Source organism: Lathyrus oleraceus, chromosome 1, assembly GCF_024323335.1.
Source record: "Lathyrus oleraceus cultivar Zhongwan6 chromosome 1, CAAS_Psat_ZW6_1.0, whole genome shotgun sequence".
Classification (NCBI taxonomy): domain Eukaryota; kingdom Viridiplantae; phylum Streptophyta; class Magnoliopsida; order Fabales; family Fabaceae; genus Lathyrus; species Lathyrus oleraceus.
The window spans coordinates 371042075-371066515 of NC_066579.1; the positions used below are offsets into that span (position 1 = coordinate 371042075).

General features: G+C 35.3%; 1 protein-coding gene and 1 non-coding gene across 2 annotated transcripts; one reads left to right on the forward strand and one right to left on the reverse strand.

The window, feature by feature from the left end:
- Positions 1–5608: 5608 nt before the first annotated feature.
- On the forward strand, positions 5609–5715 carry LOC127116111 (small nucleolar RNA R71). The gene has a single exon (XR_007801094.1). It is a non-coding gene; the product is annotated as a small nucleolar RNA R71 (small nucleolar RNA).
- Positions 5716–15168: 9453 nt separating this feature from the next.
- On the reverse strand, positions 15169–17046 carry LOC127107503 (uncharacterized). Its single transcript, XM_051044782.1, has one exon. It carries the CDS (start codon positions 17044–17046, stop codon positions 15169–15171), a length of 1878 nt encoding a protein of 625 aa, XP_050900739.1.
- Positions 17047–24441: the final 7395 nt, after the last annotated feature.

Here is a 24441-nt window from a genome sequence, read left to right on the forward strand (position 1 = left end):
CCTCCTATTTGAATCGGTGCACGGTCAGCTTGAATAAGGTGGTCGAAACTCGCCAACATATAGGTGGCACCATTCACTGGACGGTTCTGGGAAGCACAGAATATTATGAAGAGTTCATCACGTGATATTGTGGTAATGTTTGATCTCTTTCCAAAAAGAGTGTGTGCTAGGATTTTGTGGAAATAGCGAAAAGCCGAGTTATGTATGTTTCCAGAGAGAAACTCATGTTCCTTAGTGTCGTCATTACCCGTCAAACTTCCCCAAAAATTTTCAAGCTCTCTATATTCAAAAAGCTCTTCTTGGCTCACGGTGAATGTATCAAAAGAGGTAGGGAACCCTAAAAGGTTAGTAAACTCTTGAATGTTAAACTGATACTCCATATTGAACATCCTGAATTGAATGAAACCTCAGTTTATTCCTTTTCCATGGTTTGGTAAATAGATCAGGGAGCTAAGGAATTCTAGAGTTAGCCTTCGGTAAGTAACAAATTGTCTGCGAATAGGAGTGGTTTCCCACCCTATTTGATTCAGCAGATACAGGACACTATCTCTTAGCCCAAGTACGATCATTGCATCTTCATCAGCATAGAAGGTTGGGTGCATCTCTCTCTCAGAAAGTTCTTCAAATTTTTGTCTCTGAGCTCTCCCTCTGAATTTGATACCCATACGATCAATTTGTCCCATCAGGTTAGTGTTAACTAAAGAAAAGAAAAAAAAAGAATTTAGTCAGGGTTTGGCCAGATGCCGAAAGAAGAAAAGAAGAAATAAAATAAATGAAGAATGAGTACTAAATAAAATCAAAAGAATAATCAAAGAAAAGATAGTAAAAATTTGTGGGTTGTCTCCCACGAAGCGCTTTGTTTAATGTCGCAAGCTCGACATAAAACTAGTAAATGTTAATCTATAGATTTAGGAGACAATACGTCTAATTTCAGGACTTGCGAGTCTTCATTGTTTTCATCATAGTGATAATGTTTCAGACGCTGCCCATTTACGATAAATGTTTCCATAGATTTTCCCTTAATTTCCACTGCTCCACTAGGGAAAACATTAGTGACTTGGAAAAGGCCTGACCATCTAGAGCGTAGTTTTCCTGGGAATAACTTAAGTCTAGAGTTAAACAATAGGACTACATCGCCTTGTTTGAAAGTTTTCCTTGATATGCGCGTATCATGCCATTTTTTCGTTCTTTCCTTGTAGATTTTGGCATTTTCGTATGCGTCTTGTCTAAGTTCTTCTAATTCGTTTATATCAAGGATTCGCTTTTCACCAGCGGCCTTATAGTTTAAATTAAAAATTTTAATAGCCCAATAGGCCTTATGTTCTAATTCTACCGGGAGGTGGCAAGATTTTCCGTAAATAAGCCTAAATGGGGTTGTTCCTATGGGAGTTTTGTAAGCAGTTCGATAAGCCCATAAAGCTTCAGGTAATTTTGATGACCAGTCTTTTCTTGACGTGGCGACTGTTTTTTCCAATATCAGTTTAATTTCTCTGTTAGACACTTCCACTTGTCCACTGGTTTGAGGATGGTAAGGTGTCGCTACTCGATATTTTACACCATACTTAAACAATAGTTTTTCGTGTATTCTTGGGACACCAAATCTTGGAAAGATTATATTCTTAAAGAGTCTAGTTACTACTCGTGTGTCGTTTGTTGGAGAAGCTATAGCTTCAATCCATTTTGATACGTAGTCAACCGCTACGAGTATGTACTTGTTACCGAAAGAAGGTGGAAAAGGTCCCATGAAATCTATTCCCCACACGTTGAAAATCTCTACTTCCAAAATGCCCTTTTGTGGCATCTCGTCACGTCTAGATATGTTTCCTGTGCGTTGACATCTATCATATTTCTTGACAGTAGCATGCACATCCTTCCATATGTTTGGCCAATAAAGACCGACTTGTAGGATTTTAGAGCAGGTCTTGGATGTACTTGCGTGTCCACCATAAGGAGCGGAATGACAATGTTGGATTATACTTTCTACCTCTTCTTCAGGTATACACCGACGGAAAATACCATCGGGGCCTCTTTTGAAAAGTAAAGGGTCGTCCCAATAATAATGTTTTATGTCATGGAAGAATCGTTTCTTTTGTTGGTAGGATAAATCAAGTGGAACCATTCCGGCGGCTAAATAATTGACAAAGTCGGCGTACATGGTGTAACGCATACAGCCAAGGTGGTCTCTACCCGTTCATCAGCTCTATTTTCTTCCAAATTAGCTATAAGTTTATCGTACGAGAAGTCATCATTGATCGATGTTCTTTCCGGTTCCAGATTTTCAAGTCTAGAAAGGTGATCTGCTACTACGTTTTCAGTTCCTTTTTTATCTTTGATTTCCAAATCAAATTCCTGTAACAACAAGATCCACCTTAGGAGTCAAGGTTTAGCGTCCTTTTTTGTTAGGAGGTACTTAATGGCAGCGTGGTTAGTGTAAACGATTATTTTTGCTCCGACCAAGTAAGAACGAAATTTATCTAGTGCAAATACTACTGCTAGAAGTTCTTTCTCGGTCGTGGCGTAATTCATCTGTGCTTCATCTAGAGTTCTACTTTCATAATATATGACATGAAGTTTTTTATCCTTTCGTTGTCCTAAAACAGCGCCTACGGCGTAGTCACTTGCGTCACACATTATTTCGAATGGTTCATTCCAATCCGGAGTCTGCATTATGGGCGCGGAGATCAATGCTTGTTTAAGTGTTTGAAATGCTTCTAAACATTTATTGTCGAAGATGAATTCAGCGTCTTTCATTAATAATCCGGTTAGAGGCTTAGTTATTTTAGAGAAATCTTTAATAAATCGTCGATAAAAACCGACATGTCCCAAGAAGCTTCGTACTTCTCTCACAGTTTTCGGAGGTTGAAGGTTTTCGATTACTTCTATTTTGGCTTTGTCTACTTCAATTCCTCTATTTGATATGATGTGTCCTAAAACAATCCCTTCTTGTACCATAAAGTGACATTTTTCCCAATTAAGTACTAGGTTTACTTTTACACATCGTTCTAGAACTCTTTCTAGGTTTTCAAGGCATTCTTCGAAACTTTGTCCGCATATGGAAAATTCATCCATAAAGACTTCCATGATGTTTTCAAGAAAATCGGCGAATATTGCCATCATGCACCTTTGGAAGGTTGCAGGAGCATTGCACAAGCCAAACGGCATTCGTCGATAAGCGAAGGTACCAAAAGGACATGTGAACGTTGTCTTTTCTTGGTCATCAGGATGAATTGGTATTTGAAAGAAGCCTGAGTAACCATCCAGATAGCAGAAATGAGAATGTTTGGCTAATCTTTATAACATCTGGTCTATGAATGGTAAAGGAAAATGATCTTTTCGGGTTGCTTTGTTTAGCTTTCTATAATCAATGCACATTATCCATCCCGATTCGATTCGTTTGGTTATAGTTTCTCCTTTTTCATTTTCGATAACTGTTATACCTCCTTTCTTTGATACTACGTGTACAGGACTAACCCATTTGCTATCGGATATAGGATATATGATACCTGCCTCTAATAACTTCGTTACTTCCTTCTTCACTACCTCACTCAGGATCGGGTTTAATCTCCTCTGATGTTCCCTAGAAATTTTACAGTCTTCTTCTAGCATGATGCGGTGCATACAAATAGAAGGACTTATCCCTTTAAGATCGATGATGTTGTATCCTAGTGCGGTCGGATATTTTCTTAAGATATGTAGGAGTTTTTCGGTTTTGAGTTTTCCTAGGTCTGCATTGACTATCACGGGTCGTTCAAGTTCTGAGTCTAGGAATTCATATCTCAGATTTTTGGGAAGTGTTTTCAGGTCGAGGGTAGGTTTCTTAAGGCATTGCGTAGGATCCGATGTTACTGCTAAACATTGGTTCAGTCTGTCTTCTACACGACAGTCAGTCAATTCGTCATTTTCTAATTCTGTTTCTTTTATGCATTCATCGATGATATCCATGAAGTAACATGTGTCTTCTATTGCAGGTGCTTTCAAAAATTTGGAAAGAATGAATTCAATTCTCTCTTCTCCTACTTCGAAAGTGAGTCGTCCTCGTTTTACGTCTATGATAGCACCGGCGGTTGCTAAGAATGGTCTTCCCAATATAATGGGGGTAACTTCATCTTCTCTTATGTCCATAATTATAAAATCGGTTGGAATGTAGAATTGACCTATGCGCACGGGAACGTTTTCAAGAATTCCTACGGGATATCTAACGAAACGATCTGCTAATTGCACAGACATTTTAGTTGGTCTTAATTCTCCCATTTCAAGTCTCTTGCATATGGACAAGGGCATAACACTGATATCGGCTCCTAAATCGCATAAAGCTTTGTCTATGACAAATTTTCCTATGTGACAGGGTATAAAGAAACTACCAGGATCTTTAAGTTTAGGAGGCATATTCTGGATTATAGCGCTACATTCAGCAGTGAGTGTAACGGTTTTGCTATCTTCAAGTTTCCTTTTATTAGAAAGAATTTCTTTTAAGAACTTAGCATATGAAGGCATCTGTGTAATAGCTTCTGTGAAAGGAATGGTGACGTTTAATTGTTTTAGTAGGTCAACAAATTTTTTAAATTGGCCCGCGTCTTTGGTTTTAATTAGCCTCTGAGGATAAGGGATAGGTGGTTTGTAAGGCGGTGGAGGTACATAAGGTTCTTTATTTTCTACGGTTTCCTTATTACTCTCTTCCTTTTCCTTAGGTTTATTTTCTTCCTCAGTTGACTTTTTAGAGTTTTGGTTTTCAATTCTTGGATCAGATGGTCCTTCTACCTCTGTTCCACTTCTCAATATAATTGCATGAGCGTGGCTTTTCGGGTTAGGTTGGGGCTGTCCATGAAATGTACCAGTTGGGGCAGCAGTAGGCGCTTGTTGTTGAGCTACTTGTGAGATTTGTGTTTCCAGCATTTTGTTATGGGTAGCCAGAGCATCTACTTTACTTGCTAGTTGTTTAATCTGTTCGTTAGTGTGTACATTCTGGTTTAAGAAATCTTTATTGGTTTGATGTTGAGAAGCTATGAAGTTCTCCATCATAATTTCCAAGTTGGATTTCCTAGGAACGTTATTGTTAGACGTAGATGGGGTCGGCTTTTGATATCCAGGAGGTATAGCTGGGGCTTGACTGGGAGCTTGTCCTGGTGCGTATAAAGCATTGTTACTCTTATATGAAAAATTATGATGGTTCTTCCAGTTTGAGTTATAGGTATGCGAGTAAGGATTTCCTTGAGCATAGTTCACCTGCTCTGCTTGGATTCCTGTTAGGAGTTGACAATCTGTAGGCGTGTGACCTTGGATTCCACAGACTTCGCAATTTTGAGTCGCGGCAACCACGGTGGCTGGAGGTGATACATTTAAACTTTCAATTTTCTGGGTAAGAGCATCCACTTTTGCATTAACATGATCAAGGCTACTTATCTCGTACATGCCAGTTTTCGTTTGAGGTTTTTCTACCATTGTTCTGTCGCTTCCCCACTGATAATGGTTTTGGGCCATGCTTTCGATAAGTTGATACGCGTCAGCGTAAGGTTTATCCATAAGCGCACCACCTGCGGCGGCGTCTATTGTTAATCTTGTGTTGTATAAGAGACCATTATAGAAGGTATGAATTACTAACCAGTCCTTTAAACCATGGTGTGGACAAAGTCTCATCATGTCTTTGTATCTTTCCCATGCTTCGAAAAGAGACTCGTTATCTTTCTGTTTAAATCCATTTATTTGGGCTCTTAACATAGCTGTTTTGCTTGGAGGAAAATATCGGGCAAGAAATACTTTCTTCAACTCATTCCATGTGGTGACTGAGTTGGAAGGAAGAGACTGAAGCCATCTTCTAGCTTTATCTCTTAACGAGAAAGGAAAGAGACGAAGTCGAATTGCCTCTAAAGTGACACCATTAGCTTTAACAGTATCAGCGTATTGAACAAATACGGATAAATGAAGGTTTGGATCCTCGGTAGGATTTCCAGAGAATTGATTTTGTTGCACTGCCTGTAACAGCGAAGGTTTAAGTTCGAAGTTGTTTGCTTCGATTGCGGGTGGAGCAATACTCGAATGCGGCTCGTCTTGCGATGGAGCGGCGTAATCTCGAAGAGCACGAGCTGGTTCTGCCATCTCGGGTATCGGCGAAGGAAGAAGTTTTTTGAGATCAGGAATTTCGATTGGAGGAAGATTGTTTGCAGCACGATACTCCCGAATTCGTCTTAAGACTCGGAGATATCGTTCAACGTCGTTGATTCGTAAGTAATATGGTTCGCCTTGTGAGCGAGTGTGTGGCATACAAATCAACGAAAAACAAGGAAAAAAAATAAAAAAATTGCCTTAGTCTCTACAGCATAACAGAAGAGTTACGATATCGACTAAATAAAAGTTCCCGGCAACGGCGCCAAAAACTTGATCGCGACTTTATGAGTCTATTGGGGTATTAACTGCAAGTGCACAGTCTAATCGCGTAGTAATAAAAGATATCGATCCCACAGGGACTTAATGAATCGATATACCGTTTTTCTAGGGTTACTTCGTAAAGCTAAGGCGGATGATACTTTGATGATTAGGGGAAAAAAGTAAAACTAAAATTGGATCTAGATTAAATATCGAATAACGCGGATATCGGTATGTAGTTCGTCGTAATTAGGGAATCAAATCTTCGTTGGTTTCTTAGTTTTAAAATAAGTCCTTTCATTAGACACTATTGATTAAAAATCTTATCTCAAACTCTCGCTCTGTTGAATAGACTATGATTTTACCTTAACGTACGCTCTCACTATTTAGTTAAAACTAAAATCACTTTTTGAAAACAATAAAATCTATAGAAACTCTTTTTATTAAAATACTAACCGTTTAAACACCCTCGTCTCAAACTCTCGCTCTGTTGACTTAGATTATATGATTAAACTTAAATGCTTAACTCTCGTCCTCACATTTAACCTTTAAAAATACTTTTTGAAAATGATTAGAATTTAATTAACTCTAAAAATTGCTTTCGCCCTGATTTAAAGTTAATGTCCAATTTACACTGTCCAGTTAAAAACTCAAACCGTCGTTCTATTGATTTGAACTTCTTTACGTCTTTTACTCTCGTACAAAAACTTTGGTATTAACCCTGTAAATTGAGACCATAAAAAGAGTGACTATATCTTTAAATAAATTTAAACCAACTTAGTTTTGATTCCTTTATTCCGCTTACTTTACATACCGATATCTAAGTTTATTTAGCCGGACATGCTAAACAAGCCTAAACAATAATTATGCTTAAATACAACCATGTCAGACAAACAGTATAGATAAACAGCAGTACAGAGCATATATAAATTAAAACAATAAATTAATGAACCTGTAATATTAATAGAAATCTTGATTGTTCCCTAGCTTCGATGCTTGAACACTCCACCACAAACCGGTTGGATTTGTTCTTCACAATCTTCGATCAGACAATAAAATAAAGCCGAAGGAATAAAATACTATGATCTAACGTAAGGTTAGATCCAGTAAAAACTACACAATAGTTTCCGGTGTAGAAACTAGTGTGAAAGAAAATAAATTCAATGCTTTGGAAATTAACTAGAAAAGAAAAGGAAATAAAAATTGCTAAGAAAGTAGAGTGCTGGAAAATTAAAAAAACAGGAAAAAATAATGCACGGTGCCGAAAACTGGAAAATTGAGAGAGCCCGCCCCAGGGTTCCATCATTGGTCCTATTTATATCCATCTAAAAATAACCGTTTCTTCCAAAGTCCCTTCAGTAGGTTTCCTCACGTTTCAACGAGTCAAGCGGGAGAATAGGTGAACGTGTTTCTGTTACGCGTCAAAGCCAAAAATATAGGAATGGGGGTGTGACGCTCGTCACACCTTGTGTGGCGCTCGTAACACTTAGCAGGAGGGCGTGACGCTCGTCACACCTTGTGTGGCGATCGTCACAGCATCACAGCGCCTTTCCTTGTAGTTGTGGGCTGGGCTTTAGTGGATTGCTTTTCATCCTCTTTTTGTACCTCATTTTCTTTCTTTTTTCACGTATGCTTCAAATAGTGTTACCTGAAATAAATAGAAGGAAAATACCAAGTAATATCGAATAATATGAAATAAATTGAATCAAATAATAATATAATTTAATTAAATCGAGTCCAAAAATGTGAAATTATTTCATGTTATCAATTGGATTGCAGTCCATTGGTCAGATCTTTTTAACTCTTGACTTTTAAATTTATGCTTAGGATTAGTCTCTCCATCTCCTCCCCGTTTCTTTAATTTCAAAATCTCTCTCTCCTTTTAAAAATCTTCTTTGCTTGTGCTTATTTTTTTCTAAATTTTGGCCATTTTGCAAGCTAGAAACTTTGGCCTTATGCCATTGCATTTTTAAACTCATTTTCTTAAATCAAACTTTATAAATAAACTTAACTATACTTGACTTAAAATTTCAAAAGCCAAAAAGAACTAACACTCATTCAAACCATTTTAGGCCCTTGTGCCTTTCAAACTTAAATTTTTGTTAAAAGCAATGAATCCACTTTAAAATTGTTACCACGAACTACGAGGTTTTGATTCCTCATCTTTATGTTGGTACGTAGGCACAAGTCCGAAGGTCTTGTCAAACAAAACAAATATAATTAATGAATTATTTTCTCATCCTTCCACTCTATTTTATTGCAAACATCATTTTGTACAAAAACACATATGCACACAAAAAAGGGCTCCCTAGGAGTACCTAGGACACTTTGAGTGTTAACACATTCCCTCTGTGTAACCAACCCCATTACCTGTAATCTCTGGAATTTTATTAGTTTTGATTTGAAAACTTTTTATCTTTTGGGTTTTGTTCGTACTTTTCCCTTGGAAACAATAAAAGCGCGGTGGCGACTCTGGTTTAATTGACGTCTAGCTTATCCATAGTTTGATGGTCATGAATTTCCTGCTACACTAACCAAATCTCTGCTAATGAAGAAATATTTTTTCCCTTCAAGACTCTTGTCCGATGAAGCATCATTTTTAGATTCAGAATATGACAAATATTTCCCTATTTATTCCTTCAAATAGATAAGATGTTCTCTTCCTACTCCACCCCTCCCTTGTGTTGAAGTTCATATACTTGCAACAATGTTTTCCCTCTGAATAAAGTTATATCTTATATGGACACTAGGGCCCATATTAAAATGATGAATCCTATTATTCCCCCAGTAGAATCATGGGTGACACATGTTGTATACTTTTTAGCGGCAAATGGAAAAAAAATTCAAGACAAATTTAATGACCAAAGAGAAGATAAGAAATAAATTCTTCCTAGACTGCATAGTCTGGACCAAGGTCATTGGCAGTAATCTTCCAAACAAAGATATTATAGTAGGAATTAATGTCTATTCAGTAGCAAATAGACTTCAAATTCTCCCCACAGGAATCAAACTCAAAAGAGAATTCAAACCTTATTATGGAATATTGAAACTATATTCACTTTCTAAAATCCATGATGGATATGAAGAAATCAAGTCCAACCTACTCAAACTCTATGAAGACAGTCATGAAAAATTCTGCCATCCAAAACCTCTATGGAAAAATAAATACTTTTTTGTCCAACTGCCTTTTAAGCTGAATGAAGATGTTAATCTAACCAAGGCCACTCATCTAGAAATGAGTTTGTCAGATTATACATTAGCTAGGGAAGAATGCAACCAGTTTCTCAAATAAGGTCTGATAGAACCCACCAAATCAGAATGGGTTTCCCAAGCATTTTATGTAGAAATGAGATCTGAAAAGTTGAGAGGAAAAAAAAGGCTAGTGATTGATTACAAACCTCTAAATCATTTTATCGAAGATGATAAATTTCCCATTCCAAAGGCCTCGTCCTTAAATGTTTTCATTAAATATGCCCAGATCCATTCCAAGTTCGACCTTAAGTCAAGATTTTGGCAATTGGGTATCGACCCTGTGGACCATTACAAAATAGCGTTCTGCACTCCTAACGCCCGGTACTAATGGATTGTGTTACCATTTGGGATTAATGTAGCTTCATCACTTTTTCAAAAGGTCGTGACTAGAATTTTTCGAGCTCATTCTCAATAGTATCCTCATCGATATTGATGATGTGATATTGTTCTCAAAAGACGAAAAAAACCCATAAATAATTATTGGGCCAATTCCTTCAACTATCCCAACAACATGGAATGATGCTCTCTGAAAAGAAAAGCCAATTAGACCAAACATACATTGATTTTTTAGGGATGCATTTCTACTAAGGGAAATATCAACCTCAACCTCACATTGCTCAAGAGCTGCTAAACTTTCCAGATGAAAATCTTACGATCAAACAAATTCAACAATTCCTTGGTATTATCAATTATATCAGAGATTTTCTACCAAGACTGGACATACATATGTCCCAATTACTCAAGAAAAAGCCACCACCACATGGCACAAGCAAAATGAAGTTGGTAAGGCTTTAAAGAAGATTGCACAAACTCCTCTTGCCCTGAAAATCCATAGGAATAGTATGAGCATTTTGCATACCAATGTCAGTGATTACTATTAAGGAGTAATATTGATAGAAGAACTTGAAGGAGAAAATACTATTGCGGTCATGCTAGTGGCCAATTTAAAGAAGCTGAAAAACATTATCACACCACCTACATGGAAGCTCTCGCCGTAAAAATGGGAATCCAAAAGTTTTACTTCCACCAAAGAGGTTACCAGTTTGAAGTCCAGATGGACAATTCCTCTTTTCATAAGATCCTTGAATTCAAAAATAAGATGCCACCAGTTCCTCAAACCCTTTGCCTTAAAGATTGGTTTTCCATATATGACTTCTTTGTAAAACATATCAAAGGAACTCAAAATATGATCCCTGATCTACTATCCCAACCTATGAAACCTATCTAGATCATCACAGTCAATCACACTTTCCCTATATTCTTATGGTCAAACCATTACTAGCTCATGCATCCACAACCAAGAATCTCCCTCCGGGAATCACTGTATCCTTTTCACAGTCCCAACTCAAGTAGTATTCCATGAATCATCTCTTTTTTTACATGACAAAAATCATAATAAATAAACTCTCGAATCATACTCTTTAATTCCCGGACACACCTTTTCTCCTACCAATTTTAATAAACCCAAATGCTAAATTCATCAAAAAACCATTTAGGGTATATATGATATGCCACCCGTTTATATTTTATGCATGTTCTCATTCCCACTGAAGTCATGTATCAACACATAATGGATTCTGAGAACCACAAGTCCCTGATTTGGATTACTCTTGAATGGTACTCTATATTACAATGGTGTATAAATCAATTAAAACCAGTCATAGACGAGGTCAAAGAGCGTAGATTAACCTTAAAAGCTATTAGCAAACTTAAGACTGTTTTCTTTCTACACGGACCCTATCAAACATATTATGTAACTAAGCTACTTGATTGTAAGAGTTATGATCACCTATGGGAAACCATTGATGATTATCCTCCCAGTCTAAAAATCACAAAAGAAATAATGAAGTATGTTAACTTCATCAATCTCCATGATCCATAGAACATAAATCATAGTACAACTTGCATAAGTCATGAAAAGTTTAGAAGACCAGAAGTTAGAGAAAGCTCAACTCAAGCCACACAGCAAAAACCAGATTCTCTAATGGAAGCTGAATTCTCAGAAGGACACATGGAAGAAACTCATAAAAAATTAATGAATCACACTTATATGATGGATGACATCTGTCAGCATGAGTCATCTCATTTTGGAGATTGCTTTTCTGACAAAAACTTATCTGATCACAATATGTCTCCTAGTCATTAGCCCATCTTTAAAGACTAGTTGGACAAGTGTCCCTTAAATGTCACAAGCATGAAAACATCAAATGATCTAATTACTAAGAATGTTTAAATTATAAATATTGGTAATTTTGATTCTAGGGGGATTTATAAATAAATGTTTCGATACAAGTATTTTGTATGAGTATAAAATATAAGAATAGAAATAATATACTTAAAAATAGATTTTGATATTATGTTAAATATTTTTTAGTTTAAATGACAACTCTTTTTTATTATAACACAGCCACAATATTTTAACATAAAAAGTTTATACATAAATAAAAGATAAATGGGCAATAAGTGACGCTCCTACTCTTTTTTGGCTAACAAAATCAATTTCCTTAAAAATTATATTCATTGACCTAGGATGTACAACATTTCTATCCATAAGTCTTTGGATTCTTTGTAAAAGGTCAACTACTTCTGGTGCTAGGAAACCAAAAGTTTCAGAGGAAAATAATATGAAAGCATGTGAATTATCGGAGCACGCTTTCTCATGTTTGACCATTTTACTTGAAGCAGTTTTGAGATTTGTTTGTCCCACAGTCAAACTTACAGTCCTCAGTTCCACCAGTGAAGAAACTCCGGTCAAGTCAACACAAACATGTTTCCCTCATACCCACCTGTACACCAGAACATTTGCTGGCTTAAGTGTCGATATCCCCTCATATGGGTTAGGTAGTCAAGAAATTCATATGCGCCTCCTTCTTCACAGATACTTCGGTCCGCTGAAATATATTAAATAGGACATCTCTAACAAGATCATGTCGGTATTTGAAGCCAGAAAGCTTCCTACAATGAATTGTGTGTTCTCTAAATGTATCCAAACACACCTTACGACAAACATGGCAAACCTCATTAATAGAAAATAAAGGAATCATAAGGCGGTATCTTAGGATAGTACGGTACTCTGCGGTGACAAATGTTGGACAAGCCCATCAATAGGAATAGCAAGGAGAAAGTCCTAAGCATGTATGGCTTACAAATAACAAAAATCTTCTTTTTTATCTTGTGGTCATTTCAAACTTTACATCCATGTCCTTAATAGTTTTACTAAAAAGGTCGCTCTCCAAAATATAATGTGCTTTAGGAAGGACAGTTTCCTTGCTAGTAAAATTGTTCAGGTCAAAATCTAGAATCACAATACTAAGACCATCCAAAAATCTATCGAAATCTGAATTCATACCATATACCCCATTGTCTCTCAATATATGATCCAGTAACACTTGAGATTGGTCCCTAGAAGTCACAAAAGCATATGAGGCAGCCTTTACTTTTGAGTACAAACTCAATCCCCCAACTCTAATGGGTAAAGAAGTCACCCTCCATTGAAGGTCCCCGAAAAAAGGACCTACACCAACCATGATGTCTTTAATCGTCATTCGTGGGTATTTATCAAACCAAATAGTTGCTTCCTCCACATGATTAAGTTGACACATTCTTAGGCTAACAACAATTTGACAATACTCATGCAGGATCGAAGTAGAAGAAGCTCACTTTGAGGATCCCTTAGTTATGGTAGAAGATGCATTAGCTCAATTGCCCTATAAGCTCTCTTCATGGACAACCTATTGATAACACCGTCATTTCGACTAATAGTCTCTCTAAGAAACTTCATCCCCAACACTGGCTTCCTAATGTCTGACGAGAACAAATCCTCATGAAGTTTACTACCATCACATGAAGGCCAAAAGATCTCAATTTTACGGTTATTCAATTCGAGACTTAATCTTGGACCTATCTCCCGAATATTATCAATAACTTTAGCCATCTTCTGTGAATCCCTTATTATAGTTCCATCATCAAGATATCATGTATGAAAAAGAAGGTTACAATTGTCTCTAACCTGATGAATGAGTGGGTGTAACACAAGAGCAAAAAGGAGTAGTCCTAACGAGTCACATTGTTGCACTCCAGTAACTGACATAATATGTTCATCCTCAAGGTACAACCCCGCTGCTTTGGTCAGGATTAGGTATGAATCCCCCAATTAGAAAATAATGTTATTTTTTTTGTTTTGAAAATTAATGTCATAATTGGTGTGAAGATCCAAAAGAAACACTAAGAACATTTGAGAAAGTAAGTTAGATCCTAGTTTGCCAACAAGATATGATATCAGAGTTTTTGCTTGAAATGCCCCACTCTTAAAAATTTAATCCCAATATACCCCGTTTTGAAAAAAAATTCCCAGTCTACCCCCTTTTTTAGTTGGGCCTCGTCACTTGATTTGACGAGGGGGTGCTGAAAGATATTTTGCCTCATGGGCTCGGCAAATGGAATGACGAGGGGGTGGACGAAATTTTTTTGCCTCATGGGCTCGTCACTTGAAGTGACGAGTTGCTAAAGGAATACTTTTTTTTTGTTTTTATTTTAAATAGTATTTTAAATAGTATATTAAATACTAATAATAATTAATATAATTGTTTTATATATATTAATTCTATATTTAATTAATATAATTGATTTAATTAAAAATAATAATAATTTGTTTATAAAAAAATATTTAAAATAAATAATAAATAATTTATAATAAATAGTAAATAGTAAATAATTATTATTATTATTATAATAATTTGTGATATTATTATTTTTGAAATATTATTAATAAAAATGAATAATTTTTAGAATATTAATAATAGAAATAGTTGGTGTTTTATATATTAATAATAAAATTGTTATTTTTCCCTCCAAAATGTCAATCTTTTTTTGGGAATGATATTTTTCCCGCCAAAAAGTTTTTGTGTTTTTACTGTCTCGGCCAATGATTTGCCGAGTATTCACTTATTAATTTTTGTATAAGTAGCAGAACTTGTAGAAATGTAACTCACACCACCAAATCCTTTCTTTAGTTCATAATGTCTGTTTGTGGTCTTGTATTTTATGGACACGGTGAAAAAATGAGTGTTTGCCTTGATCCACAATGGAATTTCAGAACACTGATTTCTGCCATCCACACTGGCTTCCGACAGTTGGGCGGGCGTCGTATGAAGGTGAGGAAAGTAGAGTATCGTTGTCCATACATAACGTTGACTGATGCAAGCCTCGATGGTACGTACATGTATTACCTGGATCGTATAGAAAATGATGAAGATGTCCAGTGTATGTTTTCGGCACATAGTGGTGAAGTTAATAGAGGAGTTGAAGGTCCACTTGTGTTGGTTGTTGTTGTTGATTAGTTTTTTAATTACCAGTTGTGTTGGTTGTTGTTGTTGTTTAGTTAATGTGGTCTTACTTTGTAACCATAACCCTTTGATTAACAAATGTATTTCATAAATGTTTGTTCCCAAAAGACATTAGAAATACAAAATGGTTTATATATATTATGTGCATAGTAGTTAATAAATAAATAAATAAACATAGTCATCTGAACGGATATTTAAAACAACAAGATAATCATCTGGGAGGTCTTTGGGATGATCCTGCAACATTAGGACATTTCCTACGCATGTGTCCTATTTCGCGACAAATTCCACACCTTCTCTTCTCCTTCTCAACGTCATCCATCTCGGTTCTAATCCTGGTGCTGTTTGGGCGCCCTTTCTTCCTCCTTCTCATAGAGTCGTCGTGGCAAAGAGTAAATCCTTCATATTGTGGCCAATTCTCCTCATGGGGAAGTCCTAGGAAACTCTCCTGATAGACCTTGAAAACGTTACGAATTTTGAAGACGTCTGGAATGTGAATGGAATAGTCCTGGCGTATGCTCGAACATGCTGCGATTACATGGGAGCAAGGTAAGTGAAATGCCTGAAATTTCCCACAGTCACAGTGTTGTTTCCTCAGATCAACGCTGAAAGTTCCGGTTGGTCGACCGTCGTTATGATTAATCTTCTCTTGGACCATGAAATAAAATCTCTCTCGGTCGAACTGCATGACGTTATGCGTGTTAGCTTTGATGACTTCCTCAGCCATCCCCTTGTTGCAGTTATCAGTGAAAACCTGCCCAGAGGCTAACATTTTTGTCCACTGATGGCCTCTTCTACCAAATAGTGATCCTAAACGATAGTACGTAGATTTGACCAATGCAGTGATTGGAAGGTTCCGGGTTTCTTTCAACACCGCATTCATTGCTTCTGCTAGGTTAGTTGTCATGTGACCCCAGCGTTGCCCTCCGTCAAATGCCCTTGCCCACTTCTTGCGAGGGATGTTGCCTATCCATGATAAAGCGTCGTTGTTTGTTTTTCGGATTTCCCCCCGATAGTAGTTAAATGTTGCCTCTGTTAACGCATAACTCATGTTAACAACTATTTTCCGCAGATCCTTGTCTTTAATCTCCCGCATGAAGTTTTGCGCGATATGTCTGATGCAATAGACGTGTGATGAAGGAGGAAACTGCCATCCATTTTTCGGGTTGTTGTATGCACTTTTTATTGATTCATGCCTGTCTGATATTAGGCATAGATTTGCTTGGGGGGTAACATGCATTCTCAAATTCTTAAGAAAGAAACTCCAGGCTTCCTTTGTCTCACTTTCAACCAATGCGAACGCTATCAGAAATATGTTCCCGTTCCCATCCTGTGCCACAACCATCAGCAGAGTCCCTCTGTACTTGCCATACAACCAAGTTCCATCAACTTGCACAATTGGTTTACAATACGCGAAGCCACGTATACATGGTCTAAACGCCCAAAACAGACGATGAAATATCCTTTGGTCACCCAAGTATGAACCATCATTTGAAATCACAGGTAGGGTTTGTAATTCTATAATGGTACCTGGCAGATATGTTTTCATTACAAGTATCCACTGCGGAAGATCGTTGTAAGATGTCTCCCAATTTCCATAGAGCGACTCAACCGCCTTACACTTTGCAATCCATGCCTTTTTGTATGATATGATATACCGGTATTTCTCAACAACATGAGCAATGATAACCTTCACCTTAAGAGAAGCGTCCCGATTTACAAGCTCCATTATGCTCTTGCTAATCATTTCTGAACTGAGTTTTGTATGGTCTTGTGACATGGAAGTGGTTGTGCACGTATGAGGCCCACTAGACTTACCAACTCTCCACCTTGAGTTGCCCTTGCGCAAAGACACCCTGCATTTGAAATTGCATGTTGCATTTCTACATTTGATGACAAAACGTACACTGTCAGATTTAACCACAGAGAAATCTAGACTACGTTTTATATGCCATTGTTGTAACGCCAGAAGACACTCTTCCTTATCTTCATACTCTATGCCCTCCTCAATTTCGTCAGAGTTGTGAGTTGGTATGGAACTGCCGAAAACGGAGCTTGGTTCGGCATCATCCAAACTTATATTTTGCATGTGCGCAGGTGGATTGTACAAACTAATTGGTTGCGCTCATAGTGCAACATCCGGTGTGTCTAATATTTCCTCATTGCCATCGTCATCGCTAACACCGAAAAGATCTTCAAATCGAACCTCCTCAAGATCATCCTCACTATTCTCGCCCACCTCTTCATTTGGTATGAAAGGTTCATTATTTTGAGTCGGCTCTTCGTCAATGGCATGACTCATTCCATAGTCGTGTGACTGTACAGATTGCGTTGGATAACAGTGAGACGGTTGTTCCTCAACATTGTCACTCGGTTGTTCTTCGGGAATATCAACTAGACGAACATATATCTCAATGCTGGGTAATTGAGATAATGTTACATGACATTGAAACATCGATCTGACATCTTCGTCAGTCTTAATCGGTGTCATTATGTGAAAGACGGTATTATCATCTCCATTAAATAATGGTTGACGATAAATGATGTCTTCAACATAACGTTGCAACTTCTTTTCAATACGGTCTTTTAAATGAAAATAGTCGGAGTTGATGTGGATCTTGAACATAGTTACATTCGTATTGCAAAATGAGAATCCCTCATTTGAACATGTGAAAAGTGATCCTTCGGAATGGATAGAAACAATTAAATTTCTTTGAGCCATGGATATGTAAGTTTAGTTTGAAAATATATGAGGATTTGGTTTGGTGAATGTAAATGAGGTAGTAGTAGTATTTATAGGAAATATGAATTTGATTTTGTGTGAATGTAAATTGAGGATTTGAGTTGATGAATGTAAATGAGGTAGTAGTAGTATTTATAGGAAAAATCAATTTAATTTGGTAAACATAATAAAACAAAATCCAAGTAACATAGAGGAGAGAGAGGGGAAAAGCGTGCTGAAAGTTGCATGTGATACCTCGTCACTTGGAGTGACGAGCCAACACCCTAAGCATAAAGCCCTCGCCATTCCATTTTCCGAGTTGATGAAGAGAACGAATGCACTCGCCATTCCATTTGACGAGTTGATGAAGAAGTAGGCACAACTCGTCAATCAAAGTGACGAGCACTAGGTGCAGAAAATTTTCATTGAGTTTTCCCTTCAGCATGGGAATCTCATGTTGCAGGGGAATCCGATTCCAATTTTTTTTACATGCATTCCATGCCATGCAAGAGTCTAATCTTATACTATTCAAAATTTTACCACATTTTTTTATTATTATTTTACCCATATAAATATTCAATACTTCTACACTTCTTACTCATCATCTACCTACAATTTCTATTACACACATTTTTTCCCTAATCAAATATTTATTCTCTTCAATTTCTACACTACCTTTCAAGATGTCTCTCCTATGGATGGGCGAATCACACCGTGGGACGGCGGCAAACATCGCCGAATACGTAAGTCTCAATCAAATATTCATTTTTATTATCGTTTTTAATTATCGTTTTTTTTTCGTTCTTTATTAGACCAAACATTCATTACTGTTATTTATTTTAATTTCAGCAAGATGGAAAATTTCGGGTTCATTCGCATTCATATATTCAACCAAGTGCGGTTATAATACCGTACTTGGAGCTAGCAGGTTTTGCGAATGTGGCAAAAATTGCAAGTCTAAAAATAGACTCTAAACTCATTGTGGCATTGTTAGAGAGATGGAGACCGGAGACACACACATTTCATTTACCAACCGGTGAATGTACCATCATATTAGAGGATGTGAGCATGTTATTCGGTCTCCGAATCCATGGAAAAGCTGTCAATGGGCCAACAAACGTAACCAATGACGTTTACATGGAAAATTTGGGAATCGAACCGACCGCCTCGGATAAAAATGGGGCTTCTGTCAAAATTGTTTGGCTAGAAGCAGTATTAACGCAACTCAAAAATAACCCTAACCCGTCCGAGGCATAAAATATTTTACATGCAAAAATTTATATTTTACTTTTAATTGCTACTTTTTTAATGCCAGATAAAAGTCATAATTTGTTGCATTCTTCTTGGTTACCTTTAGTAGGAGACCTTGAAAAATGTAATTCATACAGTTGGGGTTCTGCTTGTTTGGCTACATTATATAGACATATGTGCAAGGCGGCCCATAAAGGAGTAAAGAGCATAGGAGGATGTGTGGTATTACTAACTGTATGGGCATTCACACGCATACCCTTGATAGCCCCGGTTAGTAACGAGGTTCCATCATTTCCTTATGCATTAAGGTAACGATTTTCATTTAAATGCAATTTATATTTATCAAAATTATTTATACCTCACTTTAACGTATTTTTTTTAATATGCAAGATGGTGCAAACGAGGTATGAATTATCGAACTAATCCTCGACATCATTTACAAGGGTACCGTGTTGCAATAGAACACATGGAAGAAAAAGATGTAAGAATGATTTATTATAATATTTAACTTATTTAAATTTATTATATACATTCTAATATTAATTATAATATTAAAGTTATTTATTTTATACATTCTAATAGTTATATTTCTTTTAACAGTTTATTTGGAGGCCGTACATACAATATCCAGTGCCTGATTATAATGACAGCCGAGTATGGAGTGCAACAACATATATCATATGTTTCTATACCGTTGAGATGCATCAGACGGATCGAGTCAAACTCCAATTTGGATTTGAACAACAAATACCGTCTCCGCCAAGATGTCTAAGTGAACACCATAACATGACTATGGTTCAAGCTTGGGACACGCATTGACAAGATTTAAATAAAGAAGAGCTGAAAGAATGGAAAAGAAGAAGGCATTTGGTGTTACAAGGAAACTCGGTCATTGGTGAGTCTAAGTCGGGTAGAGAATACATGAATTGGTTTTTATCAATTCCTTTTATGCACGTTGCTCCGACACAATTTTTGGATGATCCCCGTCAACGTGTAGCTTCCTCAACCCAACACACAACCCAACACACAACATCACCCCCGCAACAACATAACCAACCATCATCCTCAGCTCAACAATCATACCAACGCATCCAGACCACCCAACAACACACCATTTATTCCACCTCAACCCAACACCATAATCCCCAAACTTCATTCCCTCCAACAAACTACTTTTACAACCAACAATATCAACAACAAACCAACCTACGCCCACCCATACAATACACTCCAATTCCTCAACCCAACTTTGAATACTCAAACCCTCATTCTCAACCCCAACCTTCTAACACCACATACGCCCATCCCACTCCCACATACGCCCATCCCACTCCCACATACAACCCTGATGATGTGTATTATCCTCCTATCCGAAACACCCCACCCGAAACCTACACACAAACCACACATTCACTACCCAACTTTGAGCTCACCGATGACCATTTAATGAGTATGCCTTCTTTTGGCGTTCAAGAACTCGACGTTATGCATATGCCTCCTAACACATCACAACAACGTCAAAGTCAACAACAACAACAAAATGCCCTTGATGAATTGTCTTCCGACTCATCTCCGTCTCCCGTAAGACAAAGACAAGAAGACTTGGGCAAGGGAAAACGCAAAAAAAGTTGGCACAAGATATGGAACAGGCGGTCACTATAGATAAAATGTATTGCTTCCATTATATCAATAAAATGTATTTCTTCCATTATATCAATAAAATGAATTTGCTTCCATTATATCAATTAATCATTTTTATTATTAATATTTCAAAAATAATAATATCACAAATTTTTTATTATCATTAAAAACTATAATTATTTACAATTTATTTAAATCAATTAAAAATGATCAAAATTATATCAAAATTAAAGAATTAAAGAATAAACTATTTAATAAACTATTCAATATTAAAGAATTAAAAAAAATTATATTAACTATTATTATTCAATTAAAGAATTAAAGAATTAAAGAATTAAAAAAAATTATTCAATTAAAAACTATTCAATATTAAAGAATTAAAGACTTAAAAAAAATTATATTGATTATTATTAGTATTTAATAAACTATTTAAAATATTAAAGAATTAAAGAATTAAAAAAATATATATTAATTATTATTTTTCAATTAAAGAATTAAAGAATTAAAAAAAACTATTCAATTAAAAACTTATTCAATATTAAAGAATTAAATAATTACAGAATTAAAAAAATTTAAAACCTGCACCTCCTCGTCACTTTAAGTGACGAGCCCATGAGGCAAAAAAAATTCATTCACCCCCTCGTCATTCCATTTGCCGAGCCCATGACGCAAAAAATCTTTCAGCACCCCCTCGTCACTTGAAGTGACGAGCCCAAATTTAAAATGGGGGTACTCTGGGATTTTTTTTTCAAAATAGGGTATAGTGGAAAAAAGTTTTCAAAATGGGGGCAAGGCAGGAAAAAACTCTATGATATCATGTAAGTTATTTGTTTATTTTTTCAAATAACTTATAAGTGTATCTAACTCTAGAAGTTGATGCGTTGTTGAAGATTTTAGTCATATGAGTGACTTGTTTTTTTTAAATCTCATATTCAAATTCCTTTAGATGTTAACAATTATTGTATTAGAATAATTTACATAGAGTTTTCCTCTAACTTCAATTGAATCTCTTACTAGTGGACAAAATGATTGATTCCTTATTTCTATTACCGGATACTAAACCATCCTTTAGTTTTGAATTTAAATTTGTTATTTTTATCAATCATTTATTTAATGTTTATTTAAAAGAGATATAAACACAAGTGGTAGGTAATGAAGTAAGTACATGCACTAAAATGAGTCTAGTTATAAATGAATCCTAAGTAAATACTTTATACATGAACCAAAATATCACATTTAAAAGAAGAGAGTAGACATAGCTACAATGATTAACGAGGTGACAACATATTCTCTACAGAATCAAATCCAAAACATTCAATGACCTAGGACCCACTCAAATGTTTGTTAACATTTCAACATCAAATTGAAATCCGGATAATGTAGTGGTTGAACATGATTCAATGTGACGGTTCTGTTTTGCTGTAAGTAGCTACGTAAAGTTAGCTAGTTAGGTAAATTTTTGATGGTGAATGGATTGAAATCCTACACCACAAACATTACGTAAGATATCTTATTAGGAGGATAACACCAAGTAAAAATTAATACTAAGATTTGCATATCTCAAAGCATATGTATGCAAAGTGAATGTTGTAGAAAAAAGTAAAACTCTATCTATTGAGTGTGAGTTGTGTTAAAAGTCGTCAATTATAGCTAGTTTTGTTTGCATGTGATGATGGCTAGTGGCATTTAAGGATACTTCTAGTTTAAGGTTATTGCCATAAAAGCAAATATAAAAGAGACTAAAGTAGCTTCTTTTGATTAATGTGGAAAATGAGATGTACATTGTGAGATAAAGCTTGAACTAGTTGATATGATATTTTACTAACAAATTTTTCATTTGCAGATAAAAAGAAATTATAGGAAAGCTTTTGAATAAATAAAAAATAAAAAGTAAGCATGTTGTTGGAAAAATTGAACCCTAAAACATCATTATGATACAATATAAAACCCTAAAAATGAATGTTCGATTTATACTTATCTAAATTAGTAGTTGATGTATTGAATTTTCAAAAGTTGAAGTTGAAAATAAAATTTAAACTTTCATTTCATTTAAAAAGGGATTGAATAGAAATGGTCGTGAAATTGTATTATAACTAACGACGGTGAATATTAATGTAAAAAATTGGATTTTTTCCGTCAAACAAGTCTCTTTTGTCAAGATTAAAAGTCTTTTTTATCAAGGTTAAAGTGTTAAGTCAGTACCATATATTTTGTCTATTTTTTTAATTTTTGCAAATGCAAATATTAATATGAATTTTTACGATTCTTTAGATTTTATATATATTACATGCAGACCCGTCTTGCTTCGCCCTATTTTATTTTTTTCAAATTTTTGAAAGCGCGAATATTAATATGAATTTTTATAATTTTAAGTTTTTGAGATTCAATATTAACAAACCCACTATGTCACACTCTCATTTTCTTTCAGACAAATCAATGTCACACTCTCATTTTCTTTCAGACAAATCAAAGTTTTAAATCCACGCTTTCAATTTATTCGTTTTGCTTTATCTCTTTTTTTTTTCAAATTTTTATGAGACATATTTAAATGAGACGGATTTTTAAGTTTGAATCTTATTACTCCCTCTATCCCAAATTATAAAACCCTTTGAAAAAAATTATCTAAATTATAAGCCACTTTATAATTTAATGTAACATTTATAATTGTTTTCCTAATATATCATCAAATATTTATTATTATTTCTTCTTTCAACTCTTTTAATTTCTCTTTTTTATAATTATGAGCAATGAATATCTGAAAGTTCTATCTTTGATTCTTTTTGCCCAACTTACATACTTTTTTGCTTTTTCTAAATTCTTTGTACATTTTCCTTTCCTAGTCTTTCTTTCACACATTAAAAGCTAAAACACTTGGAAGCATTTGAAAGTACCATAACACCCTTGTTTTCACTAGAAATTACAAGAACAAAAAAACAAGAGGTAGCTAGTGCGTTACAAAAGTGTGGGGCCCATAACAATCACCCATGCTATCCGGTCAGAAAATAACAAAAGTTGTGTGACTTATGAGTTGTTTTCTGTTTCACCTTGAAGAGTGTGTGTTTGTTTATTGTTTGTGGTGGTTTTATTCATCTCATATGCACTTTAAACAATTTCATCTACATAGCATGCATGACTTAGGAAATTGTACTTCTACACAAGTCCATTTTAATCATTACTACTTAAAAGAATAAGACTAGGAATAAAATATAAAATATAAAATATCTAACACATATTGTAACTATTTTTTATTAGTTGAAAGGCATGTAAATTACATCAAAAATGAAGTGGATTCTATATAAATTTATTGACTCACTTATTTTAAAATATATGTTATATCTATTAGATATTGTGTTGCTAACATTTTTTATTTCATTTTAATTACTTCTATTATATTATAATAATAAATTAAATTTATCAAATATATAAATTGATTTATCATTATCATAAATACAAAGTATTTGACAAAAATATCTTTATATATATATATATATAGAACAAAAATATGTGTCTATCAATGAGAAAAATTGTGGCAAATAAATACGATAATAATTATAATAAATTAATTAATAAAATGAGAGATATACATGTAATGGTACAATATGAGATTGTAATAAATTAGGAATCCTTGTGATTTGGTTGTGGTTCAATAAGTATATAAATTGAGGGGTCCATCATCACTCTCTATAGAATCCTCACTATGCCCAAAACTATCACTAAGTACGATAAGATTGGGGATGCGACGATTAACCTTTAAATAGTCAGTACTTAGAACATTTGGGTTTTCATATATGGCTAATAATTGAGAATTTCCACCATCAGGTTCGCTCGTCATGTTCTCAGTATTGGTTTCTACGTGGGTCATAGTAAAGA